General features: G+C 41.1%; 1 protein-coding gene across 2 annotated transcripts in view; it reads right to left on the minus strand.

Annotated features, from left to right (window-relative positions):
* KCNQ5 (potassium voltage-gated channel subfamily Q member 5) overlaps nucleotides 1-17,120 on the minus strand; it is a 376,112-nt gene that overhangs the window by 25,274 nt on the left and 333,718 nt on the right. Inside the window, exons 8-9 of one of the 2 annotated variants that reach the window (XM_048495882.1) lie at nucleotides 14,623-14,717; nucleotides 9,121-9,147 (exon numbers count right to left, since the gene is read on the minus strand). In XM_048495882.1, coding sequence (XP_048351839.1) covers nucleotides 9,121-9,147; nucleotides 14,623-14,717 — 122 coding nt within the window. The remainder of the gene's footprint in view (nucleotides 1-9,120; nucleotides 9,148-14,622; nucleotides 14,718-17,120) is intronic. The other variant, XM_048495892.1, reaches the window with a different exon arrangement.

Raw genomic sequence — 17,120 nt, forward strand, 5'->3', positions numbered from 1 at the left:
GGCCAAGTGAACAGTACTGTTTCCTAAATCAGTATGTATATTTAGCTCTGAATAGATAGCATAGAATTCTTTGGTATGCTCTTAAATATGCAATTGCTTTGGTATGCTCTTAAATATGATAGATATTTATTATTACGGCCTTTTGGCCAGCCAATAGTTTAAAATCAGAGTACATGTGAATACATAGCACTCCACTTATACAAAAATATAATATAAATTAAAATCCATTATAAAATCTATTAATAAATAACATTCGCTTTTGGCTCTTAAATATGCAATTGCTTGTCACAGTTAAATTTTAACCCTTACTCAGGCCATTTTTGCTGGGAATAAGGAAAGAGGAAATGTTGTTACAGTTGCTAGGCAAATATGGGACAAGCTTCTGACTCAGCGGAATTTACAGGTGGGCAGGGACTGAAGCTTATACAAGTGAAGTAATGCTGACAATCAGAAATTAAAGTTGATAAGTGCCTATGATTAAGTTCATGGAATGTCAAAGCTGAGTCAGATCCCTTCTCCAGATCCCTTCAATGCCATGGTCCATGGTACACGTTTCACTCATTACAAGGATGCAGTGATGGCAGCCAGGATTCATGGATCACTTCCCATCCAGGGTAAGCTCTAACAGAACAGCACCTGCCCGTAGATCAGCAACAGAGCATCCATCAGGTGATGGCAGGGGCTTGCTCCCAGACATGCCCTACTAAGCTGAGGGAGGTATATAGCCCATCTAGAACCAGTAGATGGATTATGATTTCAGAGTGCCTAAATGACAAAAGTAACGTTTTCTAAACTCTGTACAACAACAATTCTAGCAGACTGTGTAAAATGATGTAATATATGCCTATATTATTAAGGATGCATAGTTATAGCCCTCTGTCTAATGGAAGCAAAGTCAAGGAAACCAGGCTAGATATTTAATATAAACATTTATTCAGATTCCAATTTTAAATGAACAAGAAAAACAAAACCATTTAGTATACTTCATATCCCATGCTTTAAGCTTGAAGAGTACACTAGAGGATTGTTTTGTAAACAGTAAAATATATATCAAATGTATGCATTTGCTAATTAGTACATGTGCGAAAGAACTAAGGAGTTCATTAAATTATCTGATAAATGTGAGCAGCCAAATAATTCTTTTCAATTTTCAGCTAATCAAGAAAGATCAACATTCAAACATGGCATAGACTGGAAAAAGATGGAGGATTTGAGAAGTCAGATGACTTAGAATTTGGGTTGAAATTAACTGAGTAAGAATGAGCTCAAAACTCTTCTAATAAGGCATTTGTTTCTTATCTTTTATAAGATAGGTACATCATAGGTATATATACACTTTTCTTTAGTGATTGTATTTTTCTGACTTGTTTATATCTCCTTGATGCACTAGATGTCACTGTGGAACCATTTCAGGGCTACAAAGAAAAATTTCCCTGACACCATTAGTTTCTTGGAATTATAACCCATATTTGAGGAATATGAGGTTGACGAAAGAAGTAGCCTTAGATCTGATTCCCACACTGAAAAGGCAACTTTATGAACGTTTCACAGTAATTCTATCAACCTTTTCACCTGTGATTCACAGACTGGAAAAAAGGAAGAAAGAGATTGACTACAATGGCATGGGGAAAACTACTGGCACCAAATGGGGACCTCTTTCACACCATTGGTTTGCTATGTGGAGCATCACCCACAAAATTGTTTTTTGGAGTACATGTGATCATCATTACATTTCAGGATGGAATCTGTTGAGTGTTCATCATGTTCAGAGCATATTCATGGGCCTAACAGAGGAATATCAGAGAGCAACTTTTGTCTTTAATCACTTCATTCTTATACATTTTTACCCATGGTAACTAATGTGCCTATATTAAGGCTGTAAAGAATTAGAATATCCCACATTATTTTTGCTTAACGTTAAAAAGGTAACAGTACAGTTTTATGAATTAAAAATACATTTTGTTTTGTTTTTCAGACTCAGAAAATTTGATGCAACTACTTTTGTGCAGAAAACAAGGAATTTTCCCCAGGAGATTCCACATAGTGGAATTAATATTTTTAGAAAATGACAAAGAGGTCAATATATTCCAACTGAAGAAAATAATTGTTTTAGCATATGCAGTTCTATACACTAAAACTGGCCTACTACAATTCTCACAAAGTGGGGAAGTGCAATAGTTCATTACTGTCTTCATATGTAGCATATAATTCTGCATAATTTAAGAGGCAAATATCATAAACATCATTACTGCAACTATCTTCCTGAACTTAGGAAAATATAGTTATTTAAAACCTCTGTATCTCTTTCTTAGCTTAAGCATTTCAGTCAGAACAACACAGCTAATATCAAACAAACCAAGGTGCACTAAAACATTGCAATTATGCCACTGCATGGATAGTTTAGGTACTGACACAAAATTCGTAAGAACTTTTTTTTTCTATTTTGGTATAAAATTGCAGGCAGCAAGCACAAAGGAAAATTACAAGCACTTGTGGCAAAGAAGGGTAGGGGATCCAGCCCAAATCATGAAAGGGCCCTTTGAGGAGTAAAAACTGTAAAGCATTAGGAAGGGAAATAAACTCTTCATGCACCTTATGTTAGTTGGCATTCCCAAATATCATGTGTTAGACAGGATGCTGGATACCTATGTTTCCGAGAGGTGTACATCCTGAAGAGCTTCTGTTTATTACTATAAAGCTTACTAGGAGTGAGGGGAAATAGAGGATCATATTACTAAGCATTATATAAGGAAAGGGTTAGGTTTTCCACGTAAGCCAAGAGAGGCCTCTACCAATTTTCTACAATGGTTCACTCATATAAAACAGAAAGCCAATTGTTAAAATTGAGGTTTTCCTTGACAAACAGAAGTCAACTGAGACTATGATAACCTTTATCTGGAAAAGAGAGTCAAAGCACTGGCCTTTCCCTTACATTTATCTTAGACAAAATCCCTGCAATTTGTAATAGGAGCTTCTGGAGTACAACATCAGGATAAAAAAGTATTACTTTATTGTAAGTGGATGGTGAAAGCCTACTTCACTAAAATTCATTTCTCTACTGTAGATCTTGAATTACAACCTCAGCATTAATCTTAAATGTGATATATCATACTAGATTCCTGTGAAGAATTAATTTTACCCAGGATGTTTAGAAATAGGACATAAAATACAAGAAATATACAGAAATTTGGTTTCATCGAAAGAAGTTTTAAACCTGTTCTCTCAGTCCTATTTTTCAAATAAACAACTAAGTGGAGGAAAGCTAAAACATTTTTTGTTATGGACATCACCGTGGACATCTGAACAAGCTGTTCATGTTTCAGTTTAATGAAAGTGACTTTTGTTCATACTGTGCATTGTTTGACTATGACAAACTTCTCAAGACATAGCTGCTATTGTAACGGGTGTATTAAAAGCAAGCTGCTGTGTGTAAAAGGTCTTCCCATGAGAATGTTCCTTCCGCATGATTTTCCTCTATACTACAAGAAGCCAACATCAGCAGGAATGCCAAAGGGTGACATGGGTATGTATCACACGCAAGGGACTTAAAGTTTAATCCTAAGTCTAAGGCCACTGATTTCAATGTGCTCAGAATGGAGTAACTCTTCTTAGGATTGCACTGTCAGTCACATGGACTGCTGATATACAGGAAAGAAATCTGCAGCTGCCCTGCAAACCCCCTATGCATCCCAATGGCTGCCGTTTTGCCAGAGTAAGCCCATGCCAGCAAAAGTGGGTGCTACTGGGCCAAAAGGCCACAGGAAGCTGACTAAAGTCAACTCCACTCCTGGGAATGCCCAGAGGAGTGCCAGCATTGAGGTTTCCACTGGGCGTTGTGCTGCCGCTTGCCTCCTCTATGCCAGCTGAAGTGCCCCTGTGTTGGCATCCATTTCTGTTTTGCCAGAGCAAGTGAAACTGATGCTGGCACATGGGTCACGCGGCTTCAAGTGTGGCTTTGCACCCCCTCCCCCTTTGGATTGTACTTTAAGTCACGAGCCACTGTATGATGGACCTGTTGAGAAAAGCAGCTTTGTCCATTGTAATTGAAAAAGTAAAGAGAGAGTGTATTTAAATAATTAAATCATCTACATTAGATATTGATCTCCTCAATGAAATTAGAAAAAAGGACAATATAAATAAAAATACAGCCTTTAATAGATTCCTTGTCCTTTTGGAGGTTTCAACTGCTTGGCTGGTTAATGTAAATTTCACATTTTAAATAAACAATGAACAACCCAGCCTTAGCATAAAAATAGTACAAAAACAGTCTTCATAATCTACTTTTTGGGCTAGAAATAGGTTGTAAATTTTTTAAAGAGATTAATCTTAGTTAAAAGTCTGGTTAAAAAGATGTATTTTGGCAGAGCACCTAAAGGAGAGTATGACAGACATCAGCCAAACTTCACCTCTGCAGGCTGGGACACAGAAAGCAAGACTGGTGTAAAAGATCTTAATTGGTGGAATGGAGACAGGTAGAACAACTAACAAATATGGTCTCCTGCTTTTCACAAACACAAGTTAGTTTTGTTCAGCATATCAAATATTTGATTTCATTCTGAGTACTAAATTAAATTTCCCATTTATACTCACTATGCAGCTTTGGGTAAATGATAGTTCCTGGACTAACCCCACAAGATTGTTGTAAGTATAAATGAGAAAATAAGTGTGAGGAATTTACATGCTGAAATGCTCTTTACAAGAGATAAATAATATTAAAGTCCAATATACTGATTTTAAAAAGAGTGTTTAAAAAGTTTGAAATTGAATTTGGAGTATAGCCTGAAGCTGCACTGGTTTTAAACAATGACAAATCATGCAAATTAGGCAAGACTAGTGGATGCAGCATAAGTGTTAAGTTAGACTATCACGTATGAAAAACAGCAATTTATACGGATGTTAGAAGGAAGAGGCGAAACTCCAGTTCCAAACTCATTTTCAGCCCCATCAAACAGGCTGGCCACCCACCTGTGGCATTGCAGCCTCACTGGCCTTCAGCTCCCAAGAAGGCTTCCTGATGGCGTGTGGAGGCTACCAACACAAAAAAGCCTGCTCACCACCAGAAACCCCCCTTGGGCTTAATAGACTTCTGCTCTTCAAAAGGTGGCATAAGTCCACAACCCCGACCACCAGTGCAGCAGGGGCGATGGCTAGCTGGGAGCCAACTAGTGTCACTTCTCCCCTGTCCACGCCCTGGACTACCCCCACTAAACTGGCGGCGGGGAGCACAGGAACACTGGTGTGGCTCTAAGTGCCGTATCCACTGCCGGGCAGATCTGCTGTGGCTTCCCACCAGCAAATCCACCCCTTTGCTAGTGCAAGTGCCCCAGGGAGGGAAATTCCACCATTGTGGCCTCACACTGCTCCCAACAGCAGATTCCCCCCTCCTTTGGATGGGGCTGTAACTGTAATACAGGGTACTGATAGGATTCCTATTGCTGGAGATGGAACAACTGGAAGGTTTTTTTTTCTTTTTTTTGAGCAAGCCATGTTATCCTGCTATATCATCTACCTTCTGGCTTTTCTTCTGCTTCACTTCACTGCAGTCCCTTAGAGCCTCTATTTTCCCTGCCATACCACTGGAAGACTTGTTTTTGTTTTGTTTTGTTTTGATAATTGTAACATCAGTATGCTTATAAAGTTTTATTGCCAATATGCTGCAATTTAAATCTGCTGGAGATGGGCTGGACTTAAGCAAGTGTGATATCAAATTGGCCACTAGCAGAAGAAAAATACATGCAGAACTGAAAAAAATCCTGAAGAAACATGAATGAGTGAGAAAAGTGAGAAAAAAGAGAATGAGAAAAAGGCCCAGGTCCATAAGTGTTGCTAAGCTATAAAACCATAACGCTTCTGGTGATTCCTAGAGCTACCCTACATCACAACTCGGTTTCCTCTGGTGACAAAATAGCTGGAAAGACAGTGCTGGCATTTTTTTTCTCCAGCTGCCACTTGGACTGTTGATGGACTGAAAGGGCAGCTGCTATGAGGTCTCCTGCCCTAGAGGGAGTCCTAGCAACCCTATGGCAGAGGCAGAGCAAGGGGAAACTGTGCTCGGGGCACGCATTTGCCCACCCCAGAATGCCCCTGCCATGTCCCCCCCACGCCTCCTCTGTGGCTCCACCCGGGGCATTGTGCCCCCCACCCTGTGGGCACTATGCCACTGCCCTAAGGTCTCCTTTATTGGCTAACTCATGTAAGAGGGATGGAGTGACTTGGCTCCCTCCTTCCCTGCAGCCTTCTGCCCCTTCATGAGGGTCCTGAAACCCTGGGAATAATGTTTCCCAGAGATGGAAATACCTGCTTCCTGGAGAAAAGAACTAGTATCCAATTCAATGGGTGTTCTCTTTTTTGAGCTGTCATGTCACAGCTGACTTATGATGACCCTATAAGGTTTTCAAGGCAGGAGAGTTTGCAGATGGTTTGGCACTCCCTGCCTCTATGTTTCAGCACTGGTGTTCCTTGGAGGTTGCCCATCCAAATACTCACTATGGTCAATCCTGCTTAGCTTCTGAGATCTCATTAGATCAGGGGTCTGCAACCTGCAGCTCTCCAGATGTTCATGGACTACAATTCCCATCAGCCCCTGCCACCATGGCCAATTGGAGAGCCGCAGGTTGCAGACCCCCTGCGTTAGATCAAGCTAGCCTGACGCTATCCAGGTCAGAACTCTCTTATCATTCCAAGGGTAATTGTGTGCTTAAAATGAAGGTACTGTAGGGTTGCCAACTCATGGTTGGGAAATCCTTAGAAATTTAAGGATGGAGCCTGGGGAGGGTGAGAACCTAAGATGGATATAATGCCAAAGAAGTCACCCTTCAAAGCAGACATTTTCTCCAGGTAAGTTGATGTCTGTCCTCTGGAGTTCAGTTGTAATCTGGGGAGATCTCCAGGCTCCACTGACAGAATGGCAACCCTCTTTAGCCAAAATGAGACAGTATGACTGTTCTTTCTAAGGAATTCGGTTTCAGGTAAGGGATGGTATGATAGTCATAATATACTTCCTCTGCGAGTTTAGATAGGAATCAATGTACAAAGCATAGAATGCACATGTATCATAGAGGAAGGCACAAGTTAATCATGTGCTAGAAAAATAGAAACTATAAGATGAAGATTTAACCAAGATGAAGATTTAACCTATTTTCAGTCAACCACGATTCAGTCAGCTACAGTCTCAATGATTTCAAAGTTCTTATATACCACTGAAATGTAAGGATATTATAAAGTTGTAACAACTCTTGTCTGTAGCTATGCTTTGGATGGCTAATTCTTAGTTTAGATTATAATTCAATTCCCACAGTTGCCTTCTAAGTAGGAAGAATTCTGTTCTTTTTTTCATTTTCATTGAAGTAGTTATAGTTACCTGGTTTCTGAGGAGCAAACGAAGGGTTATCAAATCATCTCAGAAATGTATATTAAAAACACTAAAACTAGCACATCAATGGGAGAGAGACTGTACTATGAGTTCTTTCAAACAATCTTACTTTTCCTAGACCCCCATATCTGTCCTTTCCAGTACAGAAAATGTAATTTGGGGTAGGATGTGGTTGTGGAAACAAATGTAGAAAAATAACAGAATAGTTATTGTAGCAGTGGAATCAAGTATCATATTCTTGGTGGTGATAGAAAGCAGTGGCGTATCTGTCCAGGGACAAGGGGTACCCCTTGTCCTCAGGTGCCACTAATCTGGTCACGTGGGGGGTGCAAAATTAGCCCCCCAAGTGACTAGGTCCGGTGCAAAGACAACGAGGCAGCAGGAAGTCCTGCTGCTTTGTTGTCTTCAGGTTTCCTCGGCACTGCCCAAGTTGTCATTGACATGGGTGAGGTAAAGGACACTCGAGGACTCCACCCCATCCCCCGGCCCTCCCCCGGGAGCCTGGCTTTTGCCCTCCCCTTTGGGAGCTTGGGGGCATGGCCCTACCCTGGGTGCGGGGAGGGGGGCATTGCCACACACCCCTGAGCTCTGCCTCCAGCCTCAGTGCTTATAAAAGTACCTCTCAGAGGATGGCAGTCTCTTCTGCTCTCCCCAGAGGGGAGGGCAGAAGCTGGGCTGCCAGCTGCCAGGCTCTGGGAGCCTGGGGGAGGGGAGGTGCAGCTAGAGGGAGGGGGGTGGAGCCCTGCCCCCTGGCACAGTGTGGGGGATGCCTGGAGACAATTTGTCTCTTGCTGCCATTTCCCCCGATACGCCTCTGATAGAAAGTGCCATCAAAACAAAGCTGACTTATGACAACCCTATACGGTTGTGAGGAACAAGACATTCAGAGACGGTCTGCCATTGCCTGCCTCTGTGTCAGTACTGTGGAATTTCTGGGAGGTCTCCAACCCAAAACTAGCCAGGGCCAACTCTGTTGAGCTTTCAAGATTGGGCTAGTCTGAGTTATCCAGGTTTTAGGCTGCTTTAAAAGAATTTTCACCTGCAATATTACAGTTTCCATTAACACTGATTAGCAAGTATGTCATATCTGTAATATCTGTGCCCTTTCCAAATCTAACAAGACACTCTCTAAATGTAATTAGCATATATTGAACTAGATACTGATCTTATTTTTGAACATAAAAGCATACCTTATTTTAAAAAGGGGGCCAGAATTCATGGTGATACATTTTTAAAAAGATGGCATTCTGTAATTTGGGGACAGCACATCCAGGAATTTCAATTTATGAACTCTGTAATACATGTGGGAAGACCAGTTCATTTATCTCATGAATAAAATGTTAATTTAAACATCTCAGTTGCCTGTAATGAGGAAGAATAAGCCTTGAAAGCTGCATCTCGTGTTCAACTGGCTGCCGTTTTATTTATCATAAGAAAAGACTTCAATAGCCAAAGGCTTAATCAAATCCTTATATAAGTAACTACCAGTATTTAGTGGTAGGCTACAAGTTGTTTTAGAATGCAATGTATAAATGATATTGAATAGAATTCTGTTTCCCTGACAATAAGAATTTTATACAAATCAGAATCCCAATGATTTTTCCCCTTTCCTGTAATTGTACTAAGCGTGACCTTTATTCATGCAGCACTGTGTGAGTATATTTTGATCCTGCACTACCAAATACGAACACATATTTCCAAATAATATTTTAGTGTTGTTTTTTAAAAATGAAACAAACATCACAAACCTGCTGGATGCGTCCCCTTGTTCTTTCCTTCAGATGTCAAAGAATGGGAGAAGGGGATGTGGAGGAAAAGAAATTTGTTATGCTAGCCGTCATCATCACATGGTTACAAAGTTAGATCAATATTAAATTACGGATGGATGTGTTAATTAAATTAATATGATTAATCATTAATATTCTATGAAGCAAATACAAAACATTCAAGCGGAAACTGATAATTACTGTGATATTAGGAAAAAAAAAAACCAAATGGTATCTCAAATGTTCAAGATGCTTAGTACATACCACCACAGAGTAAGTTGGCAAAGCATTCATTTAAGCAAAATGCAGTGCTTAAACAGATAACAGAAAGCTGTAGGCTTGTTATTAGATCAGTGTATAAAAAATAATGAATAAGGTTTGATTTGATTTTTAGGACTAGAATTTTCACATCAAAAGTTTGATGCCACATAATTTTACATAGTTTAAAACAGCATTATAATTTCTTTTCAATAGACTGTGGTTGTTTACATAACCAAAATAATTTATGAATAAAATATACTGAAGTATAAATGTCTGTTTGGGAAGACAACAATATAAATAAATGAATTTTTATACAATAAATCATGTTTACAATAAAATACTTGTTATCTTGGAGTTTGACATTTGCTCGCAGCAAAGTGCCATTATGAACTTGTTTGGGTCACCTTTTGAAATGTACTAGTCAGCTTTTGGTATCTGCCGAAATAGAGGGATGCTGATTGGAAAGAATGAGGTTTTGGAGAGACCTGTGCTGCCCATCTTTTATCACTATTAGTCACAGTTACTTAGGAGTTTTGTTAGATCCAGCTCTTTTTCTTGACAAAAACAGTTAAACAGGGTGGTAGAAGGGCCTTTTTTCAGTTTCCTAGAAGTTATCTCCCTTTTTAGACGATGGGCGATTCCTCACGGGTGATTTTGTGTGATATTCACGTGATCAATCACGCTTTTAATAAGAACTCCCCACCGCTCAAGTGCCAAACACAGATTCATCAAGATTCTGGTGCACGTTCCCCCCCTCATCACACGTTTTTTCAGAACCTGGATTGAAGTGCACCTTTTAGCCAATCAAGCGCCAAAGCTGTTTCGGTAGAGAGAAATGGGACAGATGTGTCTTACTGTTCCTGCCCTTGGAGCCTTCCAGCCAATCAGAGTGCAATGGGCTGTGCGCCAAGCGTGCACAGCTTTTTTTTTTTGCTGGGTGCTGGGCGTAATAACGTTGCTACGAGACGATTTGTAAAATTGTTCATATGGGCCTACTTAGCAACATAAAAACAAAAATAAGAATACGCATTTTCAATCAGGGGCAGAGTAATGTTCCTGCTCTGACCCAATAGCCAATCAAATTCCACCAACACAGCTACGTAGTGATGTAGTTATGTAGATGCGCATGAAAAAACAAAGCAAAAATAGGTCTCACCCCAATGCGACAGCCAATCAGAATGAGGAACAACACACCCACTGAGCAGATCACGTGTTCGTGGGGAGTGTTACAATGCTTGAATCCTTAATAAACATCAAAGTCTTCAGTGGAGTGGGGAGGGAGAATGTGTGATGAAAAGGTACTGTTTCTTTTGAAACCTGGATGTATCCGCCTTTAATTTCTCAGTCGGGACTCGCCCATAGTGAGATAGACCTACTAATCCAATTTGCACTACTGTAATGCCCTGTACATAGGACTGCCCATGAAGACAATGTAGAAGCTTCTGTTGGTGCAGAATGTATATCAAGATTGCTGCCTGATTAAGCATTCCATGTGTTACCCCAAGTTTATGATCACTGTACTGGCTTACAACTTGCTTCTGTGTTCAACTCAAGATGGTGGTCATCCACTTAGGGAAGTTCCAGTCACTAGACCAGGGATTATTATCTGTACTGGCTTACAATTTGCTTCTGTGTTCAACTCAAGATGGTGGTCATCCACTTAGGGAAGTTCCAGTCACTAGACCAGGGATTATTATCTGTACCTTCGCTTAGAGAAATAACAACTGTATCTGCATTGGCTTAATCCTTCTTGGCAAATGTTCCTGTTCTAGGAACTGTCTTCCTGAGGATACAAGAAAGGTGACAGTCTTGCGAAGGTGTAAGCAGAGCTCTTAGAAAATACTTGCAGTGGCTTGTATTTTCTGTCTTTTCCAAAGCAATTGACAACAGGGGCTGAAAGTGCTATGGAAATGGGGCGACCATGGTGCCAGAACATTTGCACTGATGCAGGGGCCTCCTTTGGGGGCACATTAGGGTCACCCCTCCCTTCACCCTTTGCCTAGCCCTGGCCGTTCCCTGATCCTGGGCTGCCTCTGCATTTAGCTTCTCCCCTGTTCTTCCATGTCCCTGCTGTCTGTTATTTGTCAATAAAGATCCCTGTCCCACCCGCTCTATGCGGGTGCTCCTGAGCCACACCCCCTTTCCTCATCTCTGCCTTTTTTTGGTTCTTTTCTGGTGCTTGGCGTGGTGCAGTGGCCCTCTTAGGAGACATCCCTGGGTATGGCACAGTTCCCTCCCCCTGGATTGCACTGCTCAACTAAATTGTATTTCTGTACCTATGCACAGATAACTGGCCCGCTCATCTCAGATGAATACCTTGCTTCCGTGTACTGATTTATATTAATAGTAATGACCATCTTTTGTTGACAATAGTATCCTCCCCCATGCAGAAGTGTTCTGATATTTTCTGTGAGAAGTAATATTGTTTTTTGCAGCACAACCCCCACCCCCCAAAATTTCTAAGCATGAAAACCTCCAGCTCAGAATCTATTCATTTTTTAGCCTTTCCTGTTTTTTTAGCCTTTCCATGTGGGTAGGTGACATTTTAAAAAAAATATGGCAATGGTTATGATGTATTAAAAATTAGAATGTTTCACTTCTGGCAAATTGCTCAGGTTACCAGGCAAGAAATCACTCACTCTATCCCTCTATCTATCCCTCTATCTATCCCTCTATCTATCCCCCTATCCCTCCCTCCCTCCCTCCCTCCCTCCCTCTCTCTCTCTCTCTCTCTATCCATCTATCTATCACTCTATCCTACCCACCCTAGACAGAGCTAGGATTACAGCAGCTAACATACATATTAAAATCACAATAAATATATAATTTTCATAAACGTAATTTAAAACAAGCACTTTCTCCAGTTGGCAGTAAATCAACATTGGCCTTAAAACTCATACTAGCACCTAAGGGGGAAATTATCAGAGCCAGCATGTCTCTACAAATCTTGTATGGCTTTAATTGTAAGCCTGGTGGAACACTTTGGTCTTTACATACTCTCTGGAACTGATGTCCTGGAGAGCTTTGATGTCTTCCAGCAAGGCAGGTACCATGTAGGAGCCAGGGCCAAAAAAGCCCTGGCTGTAGTAGAAGTCAGCCATATGTCTCTGGGGCCAGGGACCACTAATCGGCTACTATTGGAGGAACGTAGGTTCCTTGGCGGGCAGTATGAGGAGATGCGGTCCAGAAGATAAAAGTGGTCCCAGACCACTCAAGGCCTTAAAGGTTAACACCAAAACATTGAAAATGATCTGGAACTCAACTGGTAACCAGTGCAGGCAGTGAGGATAGATCTTACATGTCCCTTCACCAATGTTCTGAGTACTCCCGCCACCACAATCTGGACCAATTGCAGTTTCTGGAGAAGTCTCAGGGGTAGGCCAACGTAGAGCAAGTTACAGTAATCTAGCCTGGAGGTGACCGACACATGGATCACTGTGGCTTGGTCTGAGAAAGACAAATAAGGGCCAACTGGCTAGCCTGGTAGGGTTGGAAGAAAGTCAGTGTGGTTGTATGTGTGACCTGGGCCTCCATAGACAAGGAGGACTCCAGGATCACACCCAGGCTTTCTGCAGAGGAGGCAAGTGTTAAAGTTTCACCATCTAAATTTGGCAGTTGGAACCCCTGTTCTAGTATACCTCATCCCTGCTACTGTGGGGCAGCTATATAGAACAGTTCTTGATGTCTTGATGTCCTACTTTAATATGTATTTCTTTCCAATTTTATTGTTGACATAACCTGTACAAGCAAGCCTAACTTATTATATGCATTTTAAATTGAAATTTGATTATACTTAATGTGAAATTTTGATAAAATCCTGTGGGATCTGCTCAACTAGGGCAATGAGCTTGTTTACTTTGATCAAATTCTGCTCTCAGATGTGTAGGGGCTGCCTCTTTGTTGAGGATACATGTTTACAGTTAAGTATATCTGAAGTGATATTAGGGACCGAAAACAAGCATTATTTAGAATATTTTGTTTTGCTGGCTGGATTTCCAAGTGTTCTGCTTCTTTACTTCAGAGCAGTCATAGAAAGTTACTAATTTGACTGGAGAAACAGAACTGATATATGTGTGTGTGTGTGTATTTGACCCCCCCCCCCCCCCCCGGATGTTGTTTACTTGTGGAAAAAAATAGGTACTTGTAGGATGCCTATAAGTTTTTCCTCAGAGTGGGACAGTAGCAAATTTGGTGTAGGCAGGTGGAGAGATTTCAATTGGGAAATCACAGGGAGAAATATTAATCCTCCCCCAGCACAACTGCTCTAATAAAGAGGAATGCCGCCATTACTACTTTTAAATTAAAAAGAATGGGAAATCCAAACATAGTCTCCTGTCTTGGCTGTTTTCCTAAAATATATGCATTTTCAATAGCATAATCGTTTCACTACAACATCCCCTCTCACTGAAAAGGGATGTTTTTCCATGAATCATATCGGTACAACATCGCTAATGAGAATAAAGTGTTGTCCCTGCATGATGTTTATTGCTAGCATTTGCTTACTCAGGTTTCTTTCATGAAGAGAAATACATATGGCTCCAACTGACGATAAGGACAACAAGCTTCTATAGAAAATAGATTTCTGTATTGAGAACTAAAAGCACCAGTAACTTGTTTGTAGTGAATTAACCAACTGTTTGTGTTTTCTAATCTCAGGGCCCTATGTCTTTTCTGGTCTTAAGGCCATTGTTAATAAAATTATTTTAGTCCATTGATCTGAGTGTTCAAAGTACTAATTTATACAGCCAAGGATTCTTAAGTTCCAAGATTGAGGGAAACTTTTTATTCTCTCCATAAGCATTATTAGTATGAATTATGAAACAAAGATCCAATGAAATCAGCAGGTGTAAGCTTCTATAAATGTACAATGACTGTGCTCCAAACCGTGTGAAATAGAATGAATTAGCATTAATTGAGTCAAACAGGTGATATTTTGCCTAGATGGTATTAGAAGATGAATTTTTGGCAGGTTTTTGAGGTCTTGGTGGGGGGGGGGGACATTTTATGTCTTTACTGTTACATTGTCTGAGAAGCACAGAACCTAGGAATTATATTGGTCCTATGTTTGAATGAGTATAATAATGAAGGGAATTAAATGGAAACAGGCAGGGGCTGGAGAAAAAGAGAGAAAGAAAGCAACAGAACAAGACACACCAAACACTGATTTTAATAAGTTCAAACAGACATTGAGAACAGCACCAGCTGCCAATTTTTTTTACCTACTTTGTAGGGCTACAGGTATGCAAGGCCTTCAAATGAGGCTTCCAGGTAGCAATGGAAACCGATTTCTCATCAGCCGCATAACTACGCCATACACACTACGTGCAGGATATATGATAAAGAAAAAAGGCAAGAGGGAGCAGGGGATAAAACAAAAATGGAAAAGCATATTAGTAACCCAATACAAGTCATGGCTTTTTGTATCATTCATAGCACTGATACATGCCTGAGGGATGGAAGGATACTTTCATAATATCGCCAGGTGGCTGTCAGGTTTGTTCGTCTGGAATCAGTAGAATAAAACCGCCAAGCTGCCTGGTGTAAGAAAACAACAGAAAGCACAAAGGAACCAACAATATATGAAATGAAAGGAGCACTAATACTACTGTGGAAAATTTGGATTTTGTTCTAGGTGGAAGCAATACATGTTATGCTGGTTCAAATATTTAGTTCAATAAGTGTTATGCCAGCAATGAACAATGAAGATTGGGTTGTATTAAACTAAAAATTAAACTAATTTGAAAATAAACTGGGTTATCATATATCATTTATGGGGAGCAGGTTACTCATTAATATGAAGTAACACAACTGTGATGACTTTAAGGAAGCATTTTGCCATTCTGTCATTGATGCATGCAACTGGCTCTAGGTGTTTCTGTTCATGTACGCAATACATGTGTGGGGAGAAAATTTGAACTGGGGACTTCTCTCTGCTTGCTCTTAATCATCACAGTATACCGATTAGCATATTATAGAATCCACAATAATAAGTAATAGCATGAACATTCCATTCTCACATCTATCATGAGTTTGGCTAATCCTACAGTTCTACAATATAAAGCAAGACCCAAGTTCAGAAACCCTCCCCTGCTGTTTCATCAGTGGATGTCTTATGCAGTTGTATTAAGATAAGCACTAATGAATATTAATGAGTGCTCTAATGATCCTTCCATATGACCGTGCCTGTTACAGTTAAAAACCTCTTAGGGAACTTTCTCTTTGCATTCATCTACCAAGAATCCTGAGCTATAGTCACTCTAGTGGGTAACTCTAGTGTGCATACTCTACTTTTTACATATTCTAGGATGTCTGCATTATGTACAGTACATGTACCTCCTGGCTTCTAGTTGGAAGTACTAATTACAAATTAGTGGAGACAAAGTGAATTTGTGTCCTTTATTCTTATATCTGGCTATCAAACGATGATTAAAAAAACTCCTCTGCACACGGGTACAACTACACCTAGAATAAAGTCTTCTTCATATGCAAGGGAACTGCCAGCTTTGCAGAAAAATCTGTTTTTAGGGGTAAATGGGTTTCAAGAGCAATGTCTGAGTATGCTCAGATATAATAAAAAATCTTACTTTGGGCTGCCATAGCCACTTAAAATGGTGACTGTTATGGGAGCAATCTGGCCACAACTAGAAGGAGAGGAGTGCTGCAGAAGAGGAACTTTGATAGGGGATGAAAGAAGAGATTACCTGGGGTGGAGGAGTGGAAAAGCAGAAGCCACGAAAACCAGACAAGAAGGAAGTAGATCAAGAGACAGTAGAAAGAGAGGGAGAAAAATAGGAGTTTAAGACTTTGGGGGATATGGAGGCAGGGGCAGGGCTCGACAGTGGGCACCCGTGACACCTGCCTGGGCCACCCGCCGCTGCCAAGCCCCACCCCTGCCCCCTATGCAGGCCAGCTTTTGGCCGCCCCAGGCCCTGCTGGCCTGCATGGAGGCTGGGGGTGGCGCTTGGCCTATACGAAGGCCAGAGGTGGGGCTCAGGGGTGGGTGGCCCTGCCTCCTGCATGCCTCCAGCCTCCATGCAGGCCAGCAGGGCCTGGGGAGGCCAAAAGCTGGCCTTCATGGAAACCGGGGGGACAGGGCTTGGCCTGCATGGAGGCCTGGGGGCAGGGCTCAGGGGTGGGCACGCCTTGGAGCATGTGGTACACAGGGACGCTTGGAGAATGGGATGTCTCTGGGCACCATTTTCCCTGGATCAGAGCAAGAAAAAAAGAGTTGGGCAAGTGTGAGGGGAAACGCGTGAGACAGCAGCAGGGGGACAGAAGAGCCAGTGTGAAAATGCCACAAGGGGAGTGGGATTACCTATTCCCACAAGTCTTCTGGGAGGAGTTTACCCTTGTAGATTTTTAGAGAACAATATATGTTTCTTCTTTGAATTAATGCTAGTAATCTAAAAAAGATTCTTAAAATGGTCCAAGTTTGTACACTGCAACTGTCAATGTTAAGCTTGTTCAGTGGCCCTGTGACGGTTTGTTCTGCCATGCTTGCTTTTTTCCCAGCTATCATTCTGTTTTGTGAGTGGGGATACTCTGACTGCTCAATTCTTCCCTTCAAGACAAGCATAAATGACAAGTTGGGGAGTATGCACATGCTCTTCCATGTGTCACATGAACCCAGGTTAATGGGTTACTCACTAGCGTGACTATAGCTCAGGATACATTTTGCAGTTGAACAAGAGTATAATCCAGAATAATTCTGGAATACTGCT

Source organism: Sphaerodactylus townsendi, linkage group LG01, assembly GCF_021028975.2.
Source record: "Sphaerodactylus townsendi isolate TG3544 linkage group LG01, MPM_Stown_v2.3, whole genome shotgun sequence".
NCBI classification, from domain to species: Eukaryota; Metazoa; Chordata; class Lepidosauria; order Squamata; family Sphaerodactylidae; genus Sphaerodactylus; species Sphaerodactylus townsendi.